This window comes from Acanthopagrus latus, chromosome 12 (genome assembly GCF_904848185.1).
Source record: "Acanthopagrus latus isolate v.2019 chromosome 12, fAcaLat1.1, whole genome shotgun sequence".
Classification (NCBI taxonomy): Eukaryota; Metazoa; Chordata; class Actinopteri; order Spariformes; family Sparidae; genus Acanthopagrus; species Acanthopagrus latus.
The window spans coordinates 21,917,129-21,941,244 of record NC_051050.1 but is presented as its reverse complement, the minus strand read 5'-3'; the positions used below and the strand labels follow the sequence as shown (position 1 = coordinate 21,941,244).

General features: G+C 41.4%; 1 protein-coding gene across 2 annotated transcripts in view; it reads right to left on the bottom strand.

Moving 5' to 3' along the window:
• col5a1 (procollagen, type V, alpha 1) overlaps positions 1-14,972 on the bottom strand; it is an 82,251-nt gene extending 67,279 nt beyond the window's left edge. The window contains exon 1 of one of the 2 annotated variants that reach the window (XM_037117258.1): positions 14,306-14,972. In XM_037117258.1, coding sequence (XP_036973153.1) covers positions 14,306-14,405 — 100 coding nt within the window. In that variant the 5' untranslated portion in view covers positions 14,406-14,972. The remainder of the gene's footprint in view (positions 1-14,305) is intronic. The other variant, XM_037117257.1, reaches the window with a different exon arrangement.
• Positions 14,973-24,116: the final 9,144 nt, after the last annotated feature.

Here is a 24,116-nt window from a genome sequence, read left to right as displayed (position 1 = left end):
GAGGAGCGTCCAGGCGATGCCAACTGTGTCATGACCCCTGCTGCTGCTGCTAATCCACACTGACACAAAGTAATCATGGAGATCAGCAGCTTTTAGGGAAGGAAACCATTCATCACCAGGATGCCCCCCTGATTCCACACCTGTGAACTGCTCTTCCATCAGTCGGTCGGCCGTTTCATCAAACTGTTCCACTTTCTCATTTCCCATCTCCAATTTCCTCTTTTTCCGCCTCGTATTAGTTTTTTTTTGTTCCGATGGATCTAAAAGCGGCCGCAGGGCCTCTGCTGGGTCGCCTGGAGGTGAGCCAGGTGGGCCGGGCCAATTAGCAGCTAACAGGAAAAGAGGAGGACGGCGGAGGGATGGCATAATATATCTCTGTCCAGACACCGGCCACAACATAACAGAGCTATTGAAAAAAAAACACAAGAGGAACAACAAATGTCTTTTCCAATAAGGCAATGACTCACCTGATGCAGTAGGTGCAAACAGAGGTGTGTGTGTGGGGGGAGTTAAATCCACACAGCGCGGTGCTGCAATATTATGCTTGACAATAATGTATTATGTTGAACACGGGCGGCAAGTGTCCATGTTTGTTATGGAATTAATTAATATTGCAAATTCTAATTAAGACTTTTCTGGTACAAGAGTGAAAAAAAATCAACTGCTTTTTTCTTTCAGAGTTCCCCAGCTCCTCACAGCGCTGCACTACTTTTCTGTACAAGTTGCATTTTGTTCAAAATCTAGTAATATAAAAACAGTTACAGTCCACACACTTTTACATCCAATTAAGTTGGACTATATAGCCTCTGATAAAATAAACACAGTTCATATCTGCAGTTTCATCGATTGATTGGATTAGTCGTATATTTCAAGCAACATTAGATTGATTCTAGTGTCTGAAATTTGAAGACTTGCTGTTTTTCTTTGTAATTCATCATAGTAAATGAAGAGTGTTTGTGTTTTGGACTCTTGGCTGGACAAAAGAATCAATTTTAAGTTGCCATTTTGGACTCGCGATGAGCATTTTTTCAAAATATGTTGCCATTTAGTAAACTAATTGTCAGTTGCAGGCCCGGTCCAGCTTGTCAAGTGGATTAATGACAATTCCAGTCAGTCTGTCAGTTAAACAGCTAACATATTGCTGAGGTTAACACAATTCTCAGCTCTCTCACTCTTTTTTCAAATCACGTTAATATCATATTGTGACTTCTGTACTGTTATAACATCGTATCATGACTTCATGGATGCGTTTCATGGTCCACAAATTTCCGGAGCTTCACATCAAAATGGCCGTGCAGCGGTCTCCTAAAATAGATGGGTGAACTTATATACATATATATATAAAAAAAAATAAATCTAAATCCCCCTGAGATCCTTAACTGATGTAAAAAGATGTCATGTTCAAAGCCTTTAGCCTGAGATGTTAGCTGTAGTGGCTAAGCTAAAGTGTTAGCGTACACCAACACTGAATTGACTGAATTTTCGATTTTGGGTGAACTTATCCTTTATAGTATCTCAATCATATCACTGGTGGCCTCTGATGATTCCCACCTCTGGTCAAAAAACCAGATCCACTCCATCTCCCTCCCTCCTCCACACGCTCTCACACACCTTCATTCATGGATTTCTGTCACCGGCGGTCGACCCTCCGGCGGAAGCTCTCCTGACCACATCCTAAGCCGCAGGTATGAGTCTCAGTCTCACCTTGTTAGGTTGAGATGTTTACCCACTTAGCATGGCGGATCCCTCGAGAGACCGACACCTCTGGCGCTAGATGCTAAAAATACTTCTCCGTCTGACCACAGCCCCTCACATCCAAGAGGCCGGTTCCCCGCACATACACAGAAACTGTTTACACGACACGGTCATGTGTACCTTCGCTCCCCGCCGCTCTGCTCACCTTCCTCTGCACGCTTTAATGCAGCGCAGTAAATAACAGAGCATCCTTTAAGCCTTGTAACGCTCCTTGGAAGCTTTTTTTTTTTTTTCATGTGTAAGCAAAAACAGTGTCTTTTCCTTTTTCCTACATCAACACACCGGGGCACTAATCCAGATGTCTGTAAGGCTCCAACGCCTCGGCTGCGCACAAGTAAAATGCATTTACAACATAATTACAAGGGCGAGGACACGACATGTTAAAAGGAGGACTGAAAATAGCAAACGCTGGGCCTTTTTCTGGAGCGCAAATTGACTCGAGGAAACTCTGTGCGACTCCAACTTGTTTCTTCCTCATGTTTCGGTGTTTAGAAACTCCTGGAAGACGGATGGGGTTGTGAAGTATCCGCTCCCACAGTAAAGCGCTTTCCAAAGCTATCGCAAGTGTTGATGTACAAATTTGTAAAGCAAAGTGATGCAAAAAAAGTGGAGCAGTTAACTCTGATTCCAGCCTTTTATAGGTGTGTTTGTCAGACACGGGGTTGGACGAGGCTGCAGCACAGTTAAAGATCATGGATTCATAAAAGCACATGCTTATACGCTCACTACATTACTACGGAGAAAATGGTGCATGATGTGTTTTTTCTTTGCAGACGTCTTCTCCTCCACTGCACTTTCTTCCTACCTTCCCTTCTCTCCCAGTCTGAACAGTAGCCTTGAGTGCCACATTCATAATCCTGCTGTCGGCCCTGTGCCAAGACTGTGGTGGATCCCGTTCCCCCTAACCTAACCATCTATCCTCCATCTCCGCAAATGCACACATACGTGTCCACACACACACACACACTCACATTCTGTAACAACACTTAGCGACTCCAGACGGCACCATTTCATCTGACAGGAGGAGGGGTGCCGGACCAATGAATTAGGACTTTTTTCATGGAGGGGGGGATTAACATTCTTCCGTCTTTCCCTGCCCCCTATCCTCCTCCTCCAGCCCGTCCTGAAGTGAGGCCTGACTCTCCAGGCACATGCTTGACCTGGCGCTGAGGACAAGGAGTAATTAGCAGCCATAAAGAGGACCCTGCCTCTCTTGGAAACCAGCACCAGCCGAAAACAAGAATGCCAAATGAGAGACTTCCCCCTCCTAGAGCGCATCACACACAGCGAGGGTGTAAGAGTCTCTCTCTCTCTCTCTCTCTAACTCTTTCTTTTTTCTTTTTTTTTTTTTTCTATTTCACCTGATTCTGTTATAAAACCTTAACCGAAGCCAACTGTTGTGAGGACGGAGCCTCACTGTGAATCCAGCAGGTTACAATTAAGGCCCCTGACTTTAATTACTTAAAACGAGACTGTAACTTTTTAAAGGAAGACATTCTTCCTCTTACAGATTAAAAGTGGAAGTCATCCGCAGTGAAGCACACTCTGGCTCTCACTCCAATATACTGAAGGGGGAGTTTTCAGCTGATGTTTGCAAACTTTAGATTGCATTACTGTCTACCTGACTCTCCTCTACATCAACTACTGTTACACTTATTTTTTTCATTATCCCATATTTGCCAGTTGTGGCCACAGTAGCCGCTGTCGAGCCTAAAACACAAGCCTGACACAAGGCCAGTTCAATCCCAACACTCATCAAATATGTAGAAATGCAGTGTGACATAGTGCCTCTCATTTTTTCCCCTTAAAGCACCATTTTCCCTACCATTATAAGGCCTAAGATAAGCACCTACGCCATTTTTTTTGCCATCACCGGTGCCAAATTCATGTAAAATGGATCAAAGTTTTTGTTCACAGATATAATAACGGTCCAAAAGATGTAAAAATTGCACAGAAAACAGGGTATTTTCATCCACAAACCTTGCAGACACACTGCTTTAAAAGTGTTTTTATCACACAAGTCCATCAAAATATAAAAGCGTCAAGACAAAACGACAACCTGAGGACACACTTCCGTCAACACACGACCTAAAGCTGTTGCTCCTGGCTGTCACGTGACCAACAGAGCTGCGAATCACACTGCAGACATTACGCTTGCTAGATTGAACACATTACATACACTGCATGGACATCCTGTGAGAGAACACACACACACACACACACAGACACACACTCCCGTAGACGTGAAACACATGGGTAAACTGATGCCGGAGCAAACCTGAACCAGGTCGCAGGACGGTAAACAATCACACATGCCCAAACACCTTCGCCTTAATGATGCTACCGAACACTGCGAGGGAAAGTTTACAGGGAGATTTCTTGGCGATCACCGCTCTTCTGTACGCAGGCTTTTCAGTTCAGATTAAATAAATCCTCAATCAAAGTTTCAAGTTGCACCCACATGTACAAAATACGGAACGGAAGATCATTTTATACTTGTCTGGACACACTGCTGCTTGTTTTTAAACAGATAAACAGACAATAGATCAAAAAACTTTAAACAGCAGCAATAGCGCATTATTTCTCTTGAAAAAAATAACTTATAAGCAATAAAATGGCACTGAGTAGAGCGCATACCTCCACCAAGACCCAAAAGTGCCCTTTAATCCTCTTTTATTAAGATCTGTACTCAATCATAGATCCTAGCCAATTAAATACACTTACTTAATTCATGAAGATCCATGCACTTCCCCTAGAAATTTAAGTAAAATGTTAAAATGTTTTGGATTTGTTAAAAAAGCCAGATCAACACCAAAAGTTTACGGGGTCTATTCTGGGCCGAGACCCATCCTCCATCCAGATTTCTTCAAAAAGTGTTGAGTAGTTTTTGTGTAATCCCACTGACAAACCAACCAACCAACAAACAAACAAGTAGGCTAGTTTATAACAGCTGATGTTAACTTTGAAGCTACAAATAACAAGACTTTGGCTTGTGTATTACCACTTGGAGCCACAGTGGGTGAAGTTCACCAGAAGCTAAAACCTGAATGCTACTGTGTTAGCATTAGCAGCCATCATGTTGTCAGCTGCTTTGTTGTGAATAAAGAGTAAGTGTGACTGAGAGGAAGTAGAGGAAGTAGACGACGTGACAAGTCTCAAAGGCAGCTGAGGAAAGTGTTTAAACTGGCAGGAGCACAATTAAACCTGTCAGAGTATCAGTGAAGATTCATTTTTATCACCCGGCTTTAATCCAGACGCTTTCAGGACACTGACCCAGTGACCTGAGCTGAGAGCTGCACGTGAACGCAGCAGCAGCAGCAACAGGGAGGAAGAAGCACAGGAGGAAATGAGACGAGGGAGATTTTCTTTTGTGTGTGTTTATGCACCTCGAGCACCTTCATTCCAACAGTCTGGATCGATTCTGGCCTCCATCACGAGATACCTGAACGCTAACCGCAGCCTCTAACTTCAAAATGTCAGGAAACGCCAGGCTGAAGCACGTCTGCGGACGGACTCAGACAAAAATCCACTGAAAAAAAATCTGCGAGACAACAGACTCGAATATTCACCCAGACATGCACACACAAACACAAGCACACAGTCTTGAAAGATGATCCAGAGAACAGACAGTCTTTCTGACCGGCGCTCCTCTTGTGTACTCTAAGTCTCAGCAGCTTCAGCCGGACTCTCTTATTGCTTTAACAGGGGGGAATACCAGATGGTTTACTTCACTGTCTCAGCGCTGCGAGCTCACAGCAGCGCAGATAAATCACTGTCTGCCGGCCACCACAAACTAAGATGGAAAAACTGAGTCAAGATTCCACGGTGCACCTCTGAACGCTCATTTTACGGCGAGGTAGTTCAGAAAATGGCACTTCTGAGGCACATGTGTGATGTGCGTCATCTTGGTCTTCCACCCCCTGGAGTTTCGTCTCCTCTTGCACCAGCTTCATTTGGTTTTATTCTCAAAACCTTAATTAGCAATGTTATATTCCTGTCCTAGTTTTATCCCTTACTGAGTTGTAGCCTTTTTTCCTCATTCTGTCTCTCCTGCAGCAGATTCGTTTTTTTTTTTTTTTCTTTTTGATGGCTGACTGCTCGGGAAAAGTTATGATAAAAGAGGGCCCTGCAGCAGTGACATTTCAGAGCCACATAACTGTTATTCCAGCACCAAACACACTGACAAAAAGCAATGAAACTGAATGCAATAAATATGAAATCCTGCACAAAAAGTGGCCGCATTTCCCCTTCGTTAAGGACGCTACAGAGACCTAAGCAGCACAGTAGGTGCTGTGCAACGGGAGTCAATCCAAATGTGCAGTGTTTTCTCTCAAAGGAGGAGTTTCATCATCATCGGTGAACTCAATGACCCATGACCCAGTCGGCATAATCAGTGGACGTGTGGCAAAAAACCAGCGAAATTCCCGATTATGATCAAATATGGCACGTTACAGTAGAAGGGAGCAGCACTGGGCGCTGACAATGTGAGAAGAAAAAGCGAGTAAATGTAGGTAATATATCAAAAGCAGCCATTTTATGATGTCTTTAGGGAAAGAAAATAACGGAGAGAGGATTGGTGAAAAAAGGAAAAAGTGATGGCACGGTTTCAGCGACGTGTGGAAAGAGTGATGAAACAGGAAAATGGAAAATCAAAAGCAGCAGTTAGGTTATCAATCATTGTTCTCGTGATAGCAATAACAAACACTGTAAGAGCAGCCCGGGGACGGGAAAACTCGCCATCTGAAAGCGCCAAATAATAACTGCTGGCGTCGCATTGACAACCAAGTACACCATCAATTCCCAAAAACTGATAAAACACGTTTTAACCGGCGTCCTATTTAAGCAGCAACATGCAGGTGAGAGAGCTACCTGCCTGCCAGGGTTACCTCACCTGAGTCATTAACTATGAGTCATCGGGAATCGGCTTCCGACATCGTGTCTGAGATTAGGTGAGATCTTCTGCTAACATTAAACATAAAGCCTCCTAAATGCAGGAGAAGTTAAAGAGTTGACAAACCAAACCCTGTCTCCTAGAAATTACTGCTAATTTACGGTAATTACTATATTTACTACAAACTATAAACTACTTACTTTGTTTGGACAATTATGTTTCATGAGGAATCATAATGACTGCTTGGATCATGTTCCCCTGCAATATTTTTCTTCTTCATATAATCTTTTCATGCATAAAAAAATGTGTCTGTGTGTGTGTGTGTGTGTGTGGTTGGGTTTGTGCATCGAAAGTATTTTGGCTGAAGTTAAGGAAACATTGTGGTTTCGGTTAGACGCTAATACATGTAAACATATTGTGTTCTCTCGACTTTGTCAACATGCGACCAACACCGCAGTCTTTTCCTAAACTTAACCGACTTCCTTGATTGTGTGATCTCGTAGAGACAACGTACAGGCAGACTGAACTGCATTTTCCCATCATCAGCTTAATCATCTAGATAAAATGTTAGCAGTTAATGTTTCTGCGAACCAGTGATACGTTCACGTTAGCACAACAAAGGCTAAGTATCATACTGGCAAAACCTGTCATATAGCATTAAAATTACATCTTTTTGACCTAACTGACGGTGGTAGAACTATAGGAGGGTTTCAATATTTGTAACAGTGATATGACTTCATATTTCTGATGAGAACGGAGTCCATTCATTGCAATGTTTGTGGCAACAACACCAACATTTTTGTCGTAACCAAAACAGGTATTTTAATCTAATAATATGTGTTTGTTTTCTTTCCCAACTCGAGTGTTTTTTTTGTGCCTAAACCCAACCAGACAATAAACGCAGTGTGGTCACGAGATAATATTAAGAATGTCTTTTAAATGCAAAGCTTTGACATATCTGTGGTTTGCAGAAATGTACGGTCCCAACATTTATTCCATTCCATTAATCCATCCGAGGCTAAACAGAGTAGTCCACACATCACCCTCTCCCCAGCAACGTCTCCAGCTCCTCCTGGGGGATCCCGAGGCTTTCCTGAGCCAGATAAGATGTATAATCCCTCCACCTTGTTCTGGGACTACCACAGAGTCTCCCACCGACTAGATGTGCCTAAAAATCTTCCGATGGGAGGAAGCCAGGAGGCATCAAGAACTGGCTCCTTCCTCCTCTGAGCTCCCTCCAGATGTCTGAGCTCCTCACCCCTTATCTCATGACATTTTTTTGACTAAATAAATTTACGGTTCCACAGCAGCACCACAAATGTAATTTCTAGGGAGACAGAGTTGCTCAAACACGTATTTCTGCTGCTACTGAGTGTGTTTCCTCATGTGTCTAACACATCTCCTTCAGTCTGCCTCAGCGTTTGCGGTCGGATTCTCGCTCGGTACACTTTGCTGTAAACAAACCCAAATTAATTAAGACTGAGCCCTTAATTACAAAAAGACTGCTGAGCGAGCAAAAACATAATGCTTTCCATTCCTGCTCTTGCTAATTTCATCACCTAATAAAGTAAAAATAGAAGACATCTGACGACAGAGAAGCTTCTGGAGTGACCAGAAACCATTGCATCCCCCCCCACCCCCTCCGAGTAGGAAGAGAAATGCTTACACTCAGTATTTCGACTGCCCAGGCTGTGGCTAAGCTCGGGCCAGGGAAGGGGGAACGGGGTTGGAAAGGATGAGTCATACATTGCTTTCCATGCTCAATGATTATAATACCCCATTACAGAGAAAAGCACTGTTTCCCAGCTGAAGTGAATACTCGGCTTGTGAGACCAGACCAGACTTAACTTTTTTCACTCCGCCGTGCACAACACGCTGCTGCGACAAAAAGAGCGCACTCTTAAAAATCAAACGCAGGGAGTGGGAGTTGCATCACGAGGCGGCGCATCCAAACTCTCACATCACTCATGTGTTTCGTGTTGACATTTCAAACGCCGTTTGCCTCCATTTTGTTCCCTTTTCGTCTGTCAGGCAGGCGGGGAACACATTGTCCCTTTCAATCGTAATGTGAACTGTTAGCGATCCCGCTTTGGGTTTTTAAAGCTCAGTCACAACACCTTTTAGAGGAAAAAAACCATCTGTATCTGGCTTCAAATCAAGCACGCTGTGTCATTAGCACAGAGCGCCATTGAGTAGCAACAATCATTTGCCCCTTGATTAGTCTGGAAGGGAATAGAGACAGTATCAGTCCCCGAATATGGCAAATAATGCGCTTTTTGTGCTGCACAAAGGATCTCCTAAACTCTGTCCCGAGGTCAAAATGACCTGTCCCTGCATATTTTGTTTTATCTCCCATGTTATCAGGCATCAGGGGCTGATTTACAGCGTCTTTTTTTACCCCACAAAGCCTGCATTTACAGGCTGAAGTGGCACATGCAATTGCAGGGTCACTGCTTCTCTCCACAGTCCAACTACCTCAGATTCCTTCGCCGCCGCCCCCCCTCGTGCCACGGCAATAGGCACACACAAGAAGCCCGTCTTTTTTGTTTTTTTCTCACTGCCACTTATCTGATTGAAGTTGGACGCGACCTCAGGATTTGCCACTTAAAGGTGAGTCAGAAAACAAGAGCCACGGAAAAAAAAACTACAGTTGCATGATGTCACCGTCTCTGGATGCTAAAAGCCCGTCGGCTGCCATGTAAGCCGGGTGATAACGCACGAGGCACATCTGCGTCTGGCTCGCACCTTCAACAAGCTGTGTTAGTTTGATTTGGACCGATCTGGACAGAACCAACTGTTCTAAATGAAATAAATAAATAAAGAGAACAACTGCATCTTTGTCCTTTTATTTAGTCATTAAAAAAAAGGGGGGTTTGACTTTAACAATATAAAAAAAAGAACCATAGTTGGAGCATCCTCCAGGGCAACCAGCTGTCAGCATCCTGTAAAAAATCTACAGGCAAAGCGCTCCAGAACTTATGCAATTTATTCGATTCTGCATGGCTTCAAGTCGCTTCTCTGTGCTTTTCTAATCATCCTCGTGGAGAACTTTTACACACAGCGAACGCAAGGAAAGACGGAATTATCCATAAATTCCTTCCGAGGACGAGTTGTCCAGATATAAAGAGACTGTAAATGAAAAACAGCTGCGGACCAGCTGTATTCGACCTTTAACCCTGTCATAAAGTTGGCTCGCTTAAACAAAAAGAACCTTTTAATGACCCGGGATGTGTTTGTGCAGAACCTGGCCGAGACGCGAGGCACACTGCTATTATTTTCATAAACCCAGGCTATAAGGCTGCAGATGTTATTCGATTAGGAATTTTTGCTTGAAACCAGAACAGAATGGTGTATTTTCTTTAGAAAAATGCAACAGTGTTTTTTTTCTCTCTCTCTCTCTCTCTTTCTCTCTCTCTCTCTTCATGGTCCCCTGTTCCACCGCGAATGGGAAGAAAACATCTGGAAGACATTTTTTCAGGGCTTTTTGGAGAGCTTAGCAGACAGCACAATGGAACTTATCGATTCCAGATGTGAAGGCACTCAGTGAAACAGTGAGGCCTTCTTCTGTTTATCCCTTTTTAAATGGACATAAGGATAAAACAAATATCAGCGCCTAATATGTAGCATAACTCTCGAATCGTGATCGTATTTCCCGATTCCTTGGCGTATCTGCTGACCCCCCCTTTCAAGACTCTTTTACCATCGGCGGCTTTGGCCAAAATCCATCCTTGTTTTCATTTGGCAAAAGGTATTCAAAGAATGTTATTTCAGTATTTTTGATGACCGAAGCACTCCGCACATGTCAGTTCTGGTCCTGTGTGAAAGTTTGTTACCGACGTCGACCATCCAAAGGAACTTTTTTAGTTAATTAACGATAACAAACCGCAGCAAAAAGAGTCTAAACAGATTTTTTTTTTTTTTTTTTTTCCCCGAGACATGTGAAAAGAGTCTATTGATAGAGGAAACTAGGCAGAAAAAAAAGGGCAACTCAGCAGAAACACAAAGGAAACCATTTGGTCCGTAGCAGGTATGCTAATCATAAAACTACAAAACAACTGAGCTGTCACGCTAGGAGGCCGGGGCATTCTGTCACATTTCAATGGATGTTATTCAATTGGACGTCTGTGAGTTTTGGGCCACAAAAAAGTAAACTACTGCAGATTATATTCATAAAAAAAAAAAACAAAAGGCATCAAACGACGACCTAAAATAAATCACTTCACACTCTTTCTCTTTGACCTCCACGAGCCGGAGGACAATTTGCTGAAACGAGAGGCAGTGAAGCTTCAACAGCAAGAATTCCTTTCTTCAGGCAGTGAAACTGTAAACCTGACAGCAGCGGCAATCCCAAAGTCCCGACCTTCACCTCCGAACTCTGACCCCTCCTCTCATTCTTAACCTCCGCGTCTTATAGGCCTTCTGTTATTACCACTTTTCACATGAGTTTAAAGCGAGTTTTTCCTCATTAATGCCAGGGCGAAATGACCTCCTTTAAGAAGTGGGGAGCATGACTTCACTCGCTCTCTCTAATAAAGCTTGTCTTACATTCGGTGCGCTGATCCTCTGTGACCTCAGGTCGACATTCACTTCAAACTATTTGGTAGTGTGCCAAAAAAAAAAAAAAAATCAGTTGATACAGTATGAGAGTTTAGGCTCACCTTTAAGCTAGCATTGCCCTGATTCCCTCAACAGAAAGTTTATAGGATTTTTTGATTTGGATTGTGGATTATTGCACAAAAATAATCCCTGGAGCAAACACAAGTTTATGAAACTTAAATGTTTTCTTTAGCAACGTAATCTTTGCAAATAAAGGCCACTAGACAGATTTATGAAGCGTTAATGTAATCACCAGAAGTGAAAAGCTAATGTTACGCCATGAAAAAACTACATCGTGACCACTTGACTTCAAATCCTACTGTTCATTTAGCCACTTGTTAGCAAGAGCTTAGCTTAGCTTAGCTTATCTTAGGCTACTGATTTATTTCATGTTGGAGCTGTGAACATTTCCTGAGTGTGTATTAACTACACACCTTATTGGAAACCCATTCCTTCGGCACACTGTATGTGGCAATGCAAGAAGCATAGCTCAATATTTTCTGTCTTTATTTATCAGTTTGTCGTAGCTAAAGGCTAACAGGCTTACAAGCTAAGCTACATTTGAGCCGAAGTCTTCTGGAGGTTCAGTACACCAGTAAAAAACTTAAAGCTATACTAGGGAGCACTTAGCATCTGTCAGCTAACTGTTTTACAGCCTTTAACTTTATTGTTTTAGTTCACCTTCACTTCTCTAACCAGTAGACAGAAAGTTAGCAACTAGCAGGTTAGCCCTGTGTGACATTTTGCAGCTAGCTGAGCACTTCTCTCTCATATTGTGGAGACCAAAATAGACCTAAAATAAAAGAAATAGATAAAAACACTTAAAACTTACATATGCCAGGGGAATAAAAACACAACTCCAAGTGAATGCTAATGCTGCCTTGTGACTGCTAACCCTAAAGGCTAGGGAGGCTAACAGTTTGCTAGCACAGTGTTGTGTGGTGTTTTCTGCTTCTTCTGCTGCCTCCAGGTGGTGAAAAAATGGATGCATCTTTATAAACTCAGACTTTTACATCTGAATAACGAAAGAAAGCTTGTGCTTACATTGTGCCAGTTAGCAAAATAAACAGTAATTCAAATCAAAATGATTATAAGTTTTTAAAAAAGAATCACTTTGTAGAAGATTTTACACTCCGAGTTTGGCAGATTTGGACTCAGATTCACTGGTAAACTAGCTACTGGACCCTAAAAATCAATAAAAGTGTTGTTAAATGATTGGTCTACATTAAGTCAATCAAACATACTGTGTAGAGAGTTGTCAAGTCTCAGATAAGCAGTGATGGTGTGTCCGGGCAGGCCTCAGAAGGCTCTCAGATTAATGCACATCCTGGTCTCTGGAAGCTAAAAGGTCATCTGGTGTGGGATCAAGATTTATCTCTTTGCCGCTGACAAACTGGCTAATTGTCTGTAATTACCACTTACTTATTACCTATTCTACCATCATAACAAAACTGATGTTAACTGAGCTCAAATCTGCAAGAATATGAATAAAAGGTGAAATATTTGAGATGAAGATGGAGATAATGAGTTTACACAGATCATGTAGTTGGCTTGTTGCTTGTGCTCAGTGTTTTATCGTTCGGCATGTGTCAAGTGTCACGTTTCGGAAAGATTTGTATACAGCAACTCCTGAGGATATCTTACAAGACTCTGGTGTTTGCTCTCTGCCGGTATTAAGAGCTGATTAACTCCAGCTTGCAGCATCAAAATGGATTCAGTCCCAAGCTCTCTAACAAGTAACAACCCTGCACAAAAAAAACCCTCCCAATTCCAGCTCCTCCTCCTCTTTCAGCAAAAAATAAAATAAAAAATGACCCAGATCTGGATCCAACCATTACACAGTGACCCAAAGTTGTGTTCGGTTAACAACCAGTGTTTATAGGCAACATGAAAATAAACAACTGCAGTAAGTAATCCCTTCATATGTTTAACAGTATGGCCCATATGAGCTCGTAAAAACCACTTCAATGGCATCTGGTTTGGAGATCTTCCTCCGTCAGACTGAGCTCTCGGCGGATCAGCAGCTCACAGGCGTCACATCAGCACAAATCTCGAGACACTTTCTTAACCGTCCGCTACAGATTGGGAAGAAGCCACCTGTTGGCCTCAGAGCCCCGTGTCAGAGGCAAGCAGCGGGACCACCAACCATGCCAGGCAGGCCTTAAGGTGCTAATAATACATGTAGGCCGGACCCCAGCCCCACTGCCCACAGCGCCGTGTGTGACCTCTGAGCACCCATGGGACACAACAGTGCCTCACGAGACACGAATCACCTCTTTCCTTCACGACTGTTCATGCTTTAACATGTAATATAAAGACTTTAGGTGATATGGGTGTTGGTGACAGGCAGGAGGAGACTGTGCAGGGTGCAGTTAGAAAGTGGGGGTTTAGAAAGCTGTGCCTCCTGATGTTGGAGTCCTTAAGGCGACTCCACCCTACCACTTCAGACAGGCTGCAGCCCCTCCCCTCCTATGGAAATCATGCTCATCCTTCTCATCACTTATTTAAAAAAAAGAAAGAAAGAAAGAAAGAGGGAGGAAAGGGAAAAAAAAAACACTGTAAAGTTTCTGGAGCTGCACGACTGCACTTTTTTCTTTTTTTTACAAAGTTTGCACCAAGCAAAACATACCTGGACACCTGTAAAGCACTGTTTTTGATGTATTTTGTTGGTTTTACTTAACTGTATAGTGTATTATTTCTGTTTTACACATGCAACACCTTTAAGATCACACATTCAGGCCTGCACGTGTGAGTTATTGGATGTTTTATGTTTGCAGATCAGCTTTCCAAGAAGATAAAAGAAAAGTGGCCAAAAGAAAAACTTTTTTCTCTATAAAAAAAAAAAAAAAAAAAAAAACTTGCAGACACTGTTTTGACACTTTGACAATAGTTTCCCATAGTTTCGGGAACACCAAGCTGAATATATTAAAGGCACCAATAAAAGGCACAAAGATGAGTTTTAGGAGGAGGAGGAGGAGGAGGAGGAGGGAGAACCCAAAAAAGTTTTCTCAGCTCCAAACAGACACAGACATCTCTCTCTTTTTTTTTTTTTTGCACTCTTACCTGAACTTGCTTGCGTTGTGACAAAAAGCAGAATCACCGCTAAAGTGACTTGGACGTCCCTTATCCTCCGTTTAACTTTCCATCTTATATGGGTATCCATGACCGCCAGAGACGTCCACGGCAAAGTGGAAGGATTCACTTTTTACACTCAGCCACCTGGAGCGACTTGATCTTAAGACTTTGTGCAACAGGCAACTTGTGGTCAGGAGCCCCCAATATTTGAAATAAAAAAAAAATAAGCCAACCAAAAAAAAAAAAAAAAAAAAAGTCCCAGAGAAAGAGAGAAAAAAGGGGGAGGGGGGGTGTATCGTTATTTCTCAAGCAGCCATAAGGGGGTTTTGTTGGTGCGCGTTTCCTCCAGCTAGCAGACGGATGGGACACCCGTCTCTTCCCGCACGGCTCCTCTTCCTCTCTGCTTCTTCTGAGCTGTCCTGCACCGCTGCGCCTCCGTTCAGAAGTGTCGCCCCCCTCTCTCCGACTCCGAGTCGTCACGTCAAGGCCCCCCTTCAAAAGTCCAGCACACGCAGGAGGGGAGGAAGGAGAGGAGGGAAAAAAGAAAAAAGAAAAAAGAAAAAAAAAAAAAGGTCTTTCCCCCCTCCAAGGGCTGTCAGTCACTCTCACGGACAGCAGGATCGGGCAAATCACAAGCCGTGCATACATCCAGAGCCTGCCCCTCTGTTATTGGGAGGTGGGAGGAGAGAGGAGGAGGAGGAGGAGGAGGAGGAGGAGGAGAGGGGAAAAAAAGAGAAAGAAAAAAAAAGTTGAGGGGAAAGTTTCACGCCTCCCTGATTCTCTGCGCGCTCTTGGATTCTTCTTTGACATGGAGGCTGTGTGGAGAGGAGAGAGGGACGGAGCGGGAAAAGCAAACTGCACACAGAGACTCAGATATTTAACATGCAGGACTGTGATGTGGATACACATGATGATGGTGACCAACAGGTGGACGTCACTTCTGTCCAGGTATTAGGTTTGAGACATTGACCTCCTAAATCAACTTTTAAAGGTGCAGTTTTGTAGTTTTTGGAGGAAGAGGAGAAACATCTTCATTGACAGAAGAAACCAAATAAACAATTTCTCTTTGTTTTCATGACTGAATAAAATGAATACACAAACTTTGTTTATATGTGGCGGACCCTGCCACCTCGCTAGCTTCTAACAGATGATCAATCAACAGGTGGACCTCACTTCTGTCCATGCTTCCATGTATTATGTTTGAGACAATAACCCACTTAACCTTAATCAAATCATGACTGAATAAAGTGAATACACAAACGTTGTTCACGTGTGGCGGACCCTGCCACCTCTCTAGCTTCAAACAGATGTTGAATCAACAGGTGGATGTAATTTCTGTCCATGCATCCACACATTAAGTACATTTAATTGATGATCTGTACAGAAAAGTTGTTCATATCAGAGCTATTAACTGTTTGTTCATTGACTTTTTTTTATGCCTGAACAAACTAAAGAACCAATTTCTCTTTGCTTTATTGACTGTATAAAGTGAATACACAAACTTTGTTTATATGTGGCGGACCCTGCCACCTCGCTAGCTTCAAACAGATGTTCAGTAAACAGGTGGATGTCACTTCTGTCCATGCATTGAGACATAAACCTTCTTAACATTAATTTCCTACAGACTAAATAACTTCAAATTTAAAGGTGCACTTTGTACTTTTTGTGGAAGATGAGAAACATCTTAATTGACTGATTTATTTTTATTTTTTATGCCTAAATAAAAACAATTTCTCTTGGTTTTCATGACTGACATTAAAGGACAACACATTTTCTGTGTAACTTTTGTTTATGTGTGGCGGACCCTGCCACTTCTCTAGCTTCAACTACATGTTGAATCAACGGGTGGACGTCACTCATCCACATATTAGGAACATTTATTTTGTGATCTCTACTGGAAAGTTATTTAAATTAGAGCGATTAACTATTTGTTGTTTCATCGAGAATGTTAAATAGTAAAAACAGCTGAATTACCAACTAACTAAATCACTAACTTCAACTTTAAAGCTGCACTTTGTAGTTTTATAGAAGAAATTTCAACTCAGGTTTTTAACATTATAATAATTACAAACTCATACTGAATAAACAAGCTGTTCTCCCAGGAGTGTGTTTGAAGCTGGAGAGGTGGCAGGGTCCGCCACATACAAACAAAGTTAGATAGAAATTGTGTTTACCTTTAAGCTCAGTTTGTTTACTCAGTTTATTTAGTTTTGAGAACAAAGAAAAATTTTTAAAAAATAAGTCAGTTGAGATCTTTCTCTTATGATTAAAAAATATTCCCAAAAATCACATAAAGCTCCTTTAATATTCAAGATTATTTGTTTAAAAAGAATGCTAAATGGGTAATTGGATGACCCAAAGACCCCAATATTAGTTTTTTGTGTCGGATTAATTTGATGTACTTAAAAATGTGTACTGTCAGTGAACAACAAAAAAAAAGAAAGACATGTCTCTGTGTCGATGTTACTTAATACTGTGCTCGCACGGTGGTATTTAATCCGTTAAGTGTGCACGGCTAGAGGGGTCTTATAAAACGCTTTGAAGCAAATTTGTGATTTAAATCTGTGTGGTTCCATTAATAAAACTGACTTAACCACATCAAATCATCAATCGGTCCGACTCCGGGGCCGACGGTAATGATTCCACTGTGTGTCGTCTGTTGTGGTGCATTATTCTAATTCAAGTGTGCTCAAACAACTGACCGCAAATCAGCTAAAACAAAACCCAGCATAAGGATTAGTTTTTTATTATGATTATTTGATTTAATAAGGATGATGCAGTTCAACATAGTGCCAGTACAGAATCTCTAGTTGGACTTTGACATGTACTTAATGGTCCACATCATAAAATCACAATACCATAAAATACAAATACCACAATATATCAACACACGTGTAACCTACATCGAAGTACAGAGCGCTAAAAAACAGGTTTGGTTTGCATTATATCTGATATAAGTGTGTTTTCAGTTAGTAATATATTCCAGATTTGACAGCCTGATTGTCCAAATTTAGATCTACAGCTGCCATTTGCCATGTGCTGTTCTGGACTAAATGTAATAACCCTGAAGAAATAGCGAACAGAAAAAATACAATACTAATGTATATTTTGACTCAGGAGGTAGAACAGGTCCACTAATGATCAATATGTTCCTTCATTCTGAATGTGGAATGTCTCCGGGCCTGATACCGAACCCCAAATTAGACTAGAATAGAAAAGTGTCATATGAATGCAGTCCATTTAACAATTCTGACTTGCCATAATATGAAATTCTGCCATCAGAAAATCATGTTTTATTTTTTATGATATTAGAGAAAGTAATGTTTCAATTACAGTTTGTGCTCGAAGATCTAGTTTGGACATGAAACATAATTTCTCTCTTAAAAAGGGAACTTTTGACTGTTTTGACCAACGAAAGCTTAAAGCAAACCTTTCTTTGAGGCCTTTTAAGTGCAATCTGAGACGTCACTGTTGTATATTAACATCCAGTAATGAGAGTAGTCGCAACTGTGAGAAAGCAAAGATAATATATTGCTATTGTTGTACATTTACCTACACTGAAGAACAATACGCCTATATTTAAAACCTTCTTTGGGCCAAACATGACCTCTCTCTGCTAAAAATGGCAGCTGTCTTTTATAAGCTTGTCATATGGCAGCTCCAGTGGGGGGCAAACTTCCATTAACTGCCCAGTAAAAAGTCGTCTTTAAGCTCAGTAAACAAACAGAACGGTGGCTATGGACACGTCTGAGTTTAGACGCGGATGCGCAGTTGCCATCGCAAAGTTAGACCATCTCTAAAATATGCAATACAATTGCAATGTAAACACTTAAAGAAGAAGGTGACCATCTTTAACCTGACCGCTCCATAACCACATCTAGATTTCCTAACATTTACATTCCCTGACAGAGATATTTACCTCAGATAACCCGTCTCACCATATAACGTCTTCAGATTTGTACCAGCTTGTCCTCAGCAGACGAGAGGATATTTACATCAGGAGTGCACCAGCCTTTCCTAACTGACCACTTAGCCATATAATGGTTACGTGGTCAGATATATGGTTCGAATTATGGTCCAAGCCCTGTATTTAGGGTGGCTCTGCACCTACACCACACTAATTTTAAAAAGCTCCTGTACAAGGCCTACGCTCGCTCCCGTAAAGTGTCCTCTAACCAAGAACATGATGATTTATGTGTACGCTGGACCATGAGGCGGTTACGCTTCATTTGACGACTCTCAGACAGAATAATTCTTCACAAAATAAGTCCCAGAGAGATAAAAGATGGGATGTACAGTGGAGAGGAAAGAAGTCGCCTAAATTGTGATTTAGTGCTTGAGTTTCTCTGTTCAGAGAGTTTTTCTCCTCCTTTCTCTTTGTCCTGTTTTCCACATTCACCATGTGTCAGGCTGGATATCAAAGCCTTAATCAGTCCAACCTTTTTTATTGTCCCTGTTAAAGTAACGCTTACAGATGGTTTGACTCTTACTGGAGCTAGATGAGAAAGTTTCAAAACTCTAGCTTGCTAGCTTAGCCAAACTAACTGGCCTGTAATGTTTAGTGTGTCAGTGGAGATTTAAAAATCACTGAATTAAAAAAAAACATTTGTACCAAAGAAACTACTTCATATGTGGACATTAGTGTTGATAAATATATACAGTGTTAGCTAACGGAATCAACTGACAACGCAAAAGTTAGCTTGCTAAGCTACAACAAATCTAGAGTGAAGAGAAAAAGAAGCAGGTTGACACTTGACACTAGATAAAAATGTAATTATGACAATTTGGACATTTTTAACTAAGAGGGACATGAAAATGACTGTCAGTTTGGCTATTGTGTCATTAGCAGCTGCCACAGTGTCTGTGGAAGCAGCTAGCATGTTTAAATTCACGCTGTTAGCTGACGGAATCAACTGACAACGCAAATGTTAGCTTGCTAGGCTACAATGAATTTAGAGTGAAGAGAAAATGAAGAATGTTAACGCTTGACACTAGATAAAAAATGTAATTATGAAAATTTGTAAGTTTCTAACTGAAAGGAACAAGTAAATGTTGGTTTGTTAGTGGTTGTTGATATAGCTAGCTTCTTTAAATTAGCTGCTAGATTAACACAATGTACTTCTCAATCTCTACTGTTTTTCAGGGTCAAAACTTGAACATACATACATGATACACACATTTATAGATTATGTGTACCTTACCTTTCAAAGATACACCTCCACTGGGAATAAACGGGAATTGGGAATAAACGTCCACTAATCTGCGTAGAAATCAGAGAAAATCGGCGCTCACTAGAACCGCAGAACTTGCCTGAGAATTATCACGTTTTTAAGTTGTCTTCAGTGACAAAGTAATTCAGTGACAGCTACATGAACATCCTTGGGTAAAATGCAAGCAGGAACTGGTAATAGCTAATTCGGCATACTTTTAATGGTGCCAGTTTGCCAAATTCCAAACAATTATTGGCTAAACAAACTGAACTCATGTTTTAGCCCATTGCTAGTTCAATGGCAAAGCTGGACTTCCATCTGTAAATCCTCCAAAACCATTGAATTATGGGAGTTGTAGTTCCAAAATAAAAATATCACTGTTATTATAAACACTTTGTTCATGTTTCCCTTTAAATATATATACACATTTTAGACTTCTAAGGATCAGAATGTCCCAAAATACCATGTTAACACAAACACTGGGGGTCAGACTGGTGCCCCAGTCGATTCAGTCTTTCCTGATTACTCACTGAGACATTCCTGGAGTGTTACTGTTGGACTCTGATTCAGCAAACCATTCATTTGAAAACAGTTACTTAGACCTGAGAACAGACTTTATATAAATTGGTGGAAAAAAAAAGGTGAAATCCTGCAGTTCAGACGCCACCGTAGAAGGAAGGACGCCATCATACAAGACACATTCTTGGAATACTTCGAGCTTGGCTTATGTCATCATAACTTTTTTTTTCTGTTTAAATACACAAGGTTTTATTGTGACAGAAGCATCTTAAAATACAAGGGGGGGATTTTAGAGGGACATCTTTATGGGCTGTGAAGGAGCTCACGTCTGCACGTCTTCTTCCTCCTCAGGTCCCCCCCATAAACCAAAGCATTTCAGTTCTCATAAACTTTGTACAAGTGGAATTACGCGTGTTTAAACCTGACTTTTTTTAAAAATTATTTTAGATCTTCTCAGTCATTTCTCAGACACCCAATAATCATCCATAGAACGTACATCAAAACATCGCTCTCCCAGTGTTGTGATGGGGATGAATTACAGAACGGAGTTGATTCAGTGGTTTCACTTTAATGATAGATCCTTCAAGAGCCAGAAGCAGGAAACTCGAATACAGCACACACTTACGGAGAAAAAAAAAATAAAAAAGGAAAAAAGACTAGATAAGTCGTGGATCCTGGCACCGAGCGGCTCCTGGCAGCTCCGAACAGCAGATTACATTTCTACGCAATGTTGTGCTGCAGAGCAAAAAATAAAAAGTTTTTGAAATTCAAGTTCCACAGAGCGAGCTTCGCATGTGTCGTCCACTGTTTTTTGCAAGGCTTTTCTGGCAACTGAGGCAAATCCTGGAAACAAAGGAGGCACGTGCACTATCGGAGAAGAGGGGAAACCCAGGAGCTGACTAACACAAATTTGAACAAACACAGTGTACACAGTCATATTTTTTCAGATGGGAATCAAATCTGCAACACAAATGTGTAACGTGTCGACACTGAACTGCAGATGTTTAATCGATCTGTGGCGTTGCATTCTTTATTAGATCATCACCATTTTGCAGAAGAAGCCATTCTCGAAAATATAATTTAAGTAGTGCTGATTATCTTAATGAAAGGAGAAGAACCTTTTGACTGAACCCAGTGCCTTGTCTTTCAGCTGCACACTGGTGTTGTTCTGCATTGTTAAAGCCTGTTTGGCATGACGCACCGTGGCAGGACACCATATTTTCCATTCCACAATGTGTGACTCCATCCCGTGCCAGATTTGATCCTGGCAAGCCTCCCCCCTAAAGATGCACTCTGGGGGAAACTGTGAAGCATTAAAAGACCTGACTGTTCAGAGAAAAAAAACCTCAAGAGCACACATGTATACACGCACCACTCGGGATGATAACAAGAGATGGAAAACACACCGGCGTTTAATGACTCACCTGCCTGCTCATGCTCCCACTTGCAGCTCATCTTTTCTTCGACATGCTGTGTTGGATTTGCATACACAGGGCCAAAAAAAATACAAGTGCCAGGCACTAATCAATCAATGTAGTTATTAACTTAACTAAACACAAATCGACAGCCGTGCATTGTGCCGTACGTCCTGCACGACTATGCCAAAGAGTGCAGCAAAAGGAATGAGAGTGTCAGTGAGCTGATTCTTCCAACGGTTTAAGAAACTTGAGATTGAAACTTGAGATTGGTGGAGAGCAACGGGGAGTTAAGTTGATAAAGCATCTGTGTTCAAGTTCTCCACGATGTTTGAATTCACTGAGTTGAGACCTTCTTCCTGTTTTAACAATACAGAGCTTAATCCAACTTGTGCTATTCAAGAAATGCAGAACATCTGCTCAGAGTCCTCGAAAGTGTCGGCCGGTTGTTTCTCATCGTTACTACAGGTGCTGTCACATATTCTGTTATTGAAACATTGTGGTTCTTTTTCAACTTTTAGAATATCTTTGAAACACTAAGAAGAATTGTTTTTATTTCTATTTCCCGTTCACTGGATCAGTGATGCAACATAACTAAGCACATTTTAAGCTCTGTACTACAAATTTTGGCTGTCAATATTTAATTTTTTTCTCCACTACATTTATTAGACACCTGCAGTTACTGATTACCTCGTAATTAGTCATTTATTTCATCTTCAACTGGTTATAAAAAGACCAGAGTAAGTTCATTATCTCATAATATTCCATACAGTATTTACATATACATGTAAATATATGTATATAGAACTTTTACATGTACTTTTCGTACATAAGGACATTTCATTGGACACTTTAAGACTTTTATATGTGCACTATTTGTGTGGGTAACTTTTACCAAGTTAATAATTTATCACAGTATCTTTAATATAACTTTAACTATAACTTAAAATAACTATTGTGTACTTTTACTAAACTGTTCATGCTGATGTTTGAGCCAGAAATGGTGAATGTCTCCAATGCATGGAAGGATGTAGTAGATTTTATATAATACACAACCTAATATTATCTATGTTTCAACACCCTACAAATTACGTGTTTATATATGAATTCATAATTAACTATTTTTTGGCTATTAAAAAAACATCTGACACCTTCTACATGTTGACATTCTGACCCGTGACGACTCAGTAATCATTACTACATTATCACATTAGTACTCAGGCTTATGTAATGATGTGGGAGGCAGAGCGGGTCATCCACTAATCAGAAAGGTCGTTGGTTTGATCCCCCGGCTGCGTGGCTCAGTATCCTTAAGCAAGATTCTGAACCCCAGAAAAGTGTTGTAGAGCGCTTTGAGTGGTCAGTAGAATCAAAAAATGCAAGTTATTTCACCAATCTCTGCCTGCAATTTGACCTAAGCTACATACTGATGATTGTTTCTTGGACGGTTATGATGCTATCGTGGTGACAAACAGACGGACTGACGAACCTCCTGCCGAAGTGCTCAAAACCACTTCTGGGTCAGTTCCTGCTACAACAGACGTATCCAGGACCCCATTTCGCAATGATGAAACACACAGATTGGCGTGACCGGTAGTAAAAACATGCAGTATATACAGGTGGCAAATGTAAGTCACTATAAAACATAACTGCCTCCTGTTAATTTTATATTTTTCCCCACAATCACGTCGAACATATGACCCCAAAAAGTCTCAGGTAACTTCCTGCTTCCTGGGGTGGCAGCAGCAGGTTTCATTTAATGTTTATTTAGCAGTAAAAGTTAAAAAAAAAATCAAGCAGTGTTTAAGTACATGGATTAAACAGCCTTGAGCTGACATATGGAGTTCATAAAGATGAACAAGAAGCAAGAGTGTTGCCAAAACACTGAAGAAGACGATGAGAAACGAAGAGCGAGCCTTTACATGTTTTCCCCTGAAGAGCGAAGAGGGAGCGCTCGAGCAAATTACACTCTTTGATGTCGATGTTAATTAGTTTTGGGCTGTCTAGCATCTTAAATGTGCCGCTCTGACGTCCATCATGTCTCGGCTGACCGAATTATACAACGTAAAGAGGACAAATCTCACATATAATTGTCGAGGTTTCCCCCCCAGAAGGAAAACATTAGTGTAAACCATCCATTGTTGCACATCCCGAAGGTGAGATAAGGTCTGTTCAGATTCGGGTTCGTTCCATAATCCTCCTCCCTCTCAGTGAGGAGAACAAACACTCCTTTTAAATTAATTCTGTCGACCAAAGCGGTGAGAATTAAAGCGTCAAAGTTGTCGCCTGTCGCCTAAGAAATTAACTAACCATGTCTCCTTCCTCCACCCCTGCGATCCCAGCTCCGCCCTGTCGGCTGTTTGTAGTGGTGACTGTAATTATGGAAGGCACTTTGAGCCCATGTGTTTTAACAAGACCAGTTCGTTATGTTCCTCTCTCACTGCCGAAGGGCGGCTCGTCGCGTTATTGCGACGGTCCGAGGAGTGACGCTGCGCAAACAAGAGGCTCATCTGTGTCCACTGAGGTTTTGAACCGGAGCTTGCTTTATTACGGGTGCAAAAATATTATATTAATGTGGGAATTGTTAAAATAATACACTTCTTTCAAGGCAGCGTGAGTGTTTCTGATGAGGAAATGAGTCTATTTTTCACATGT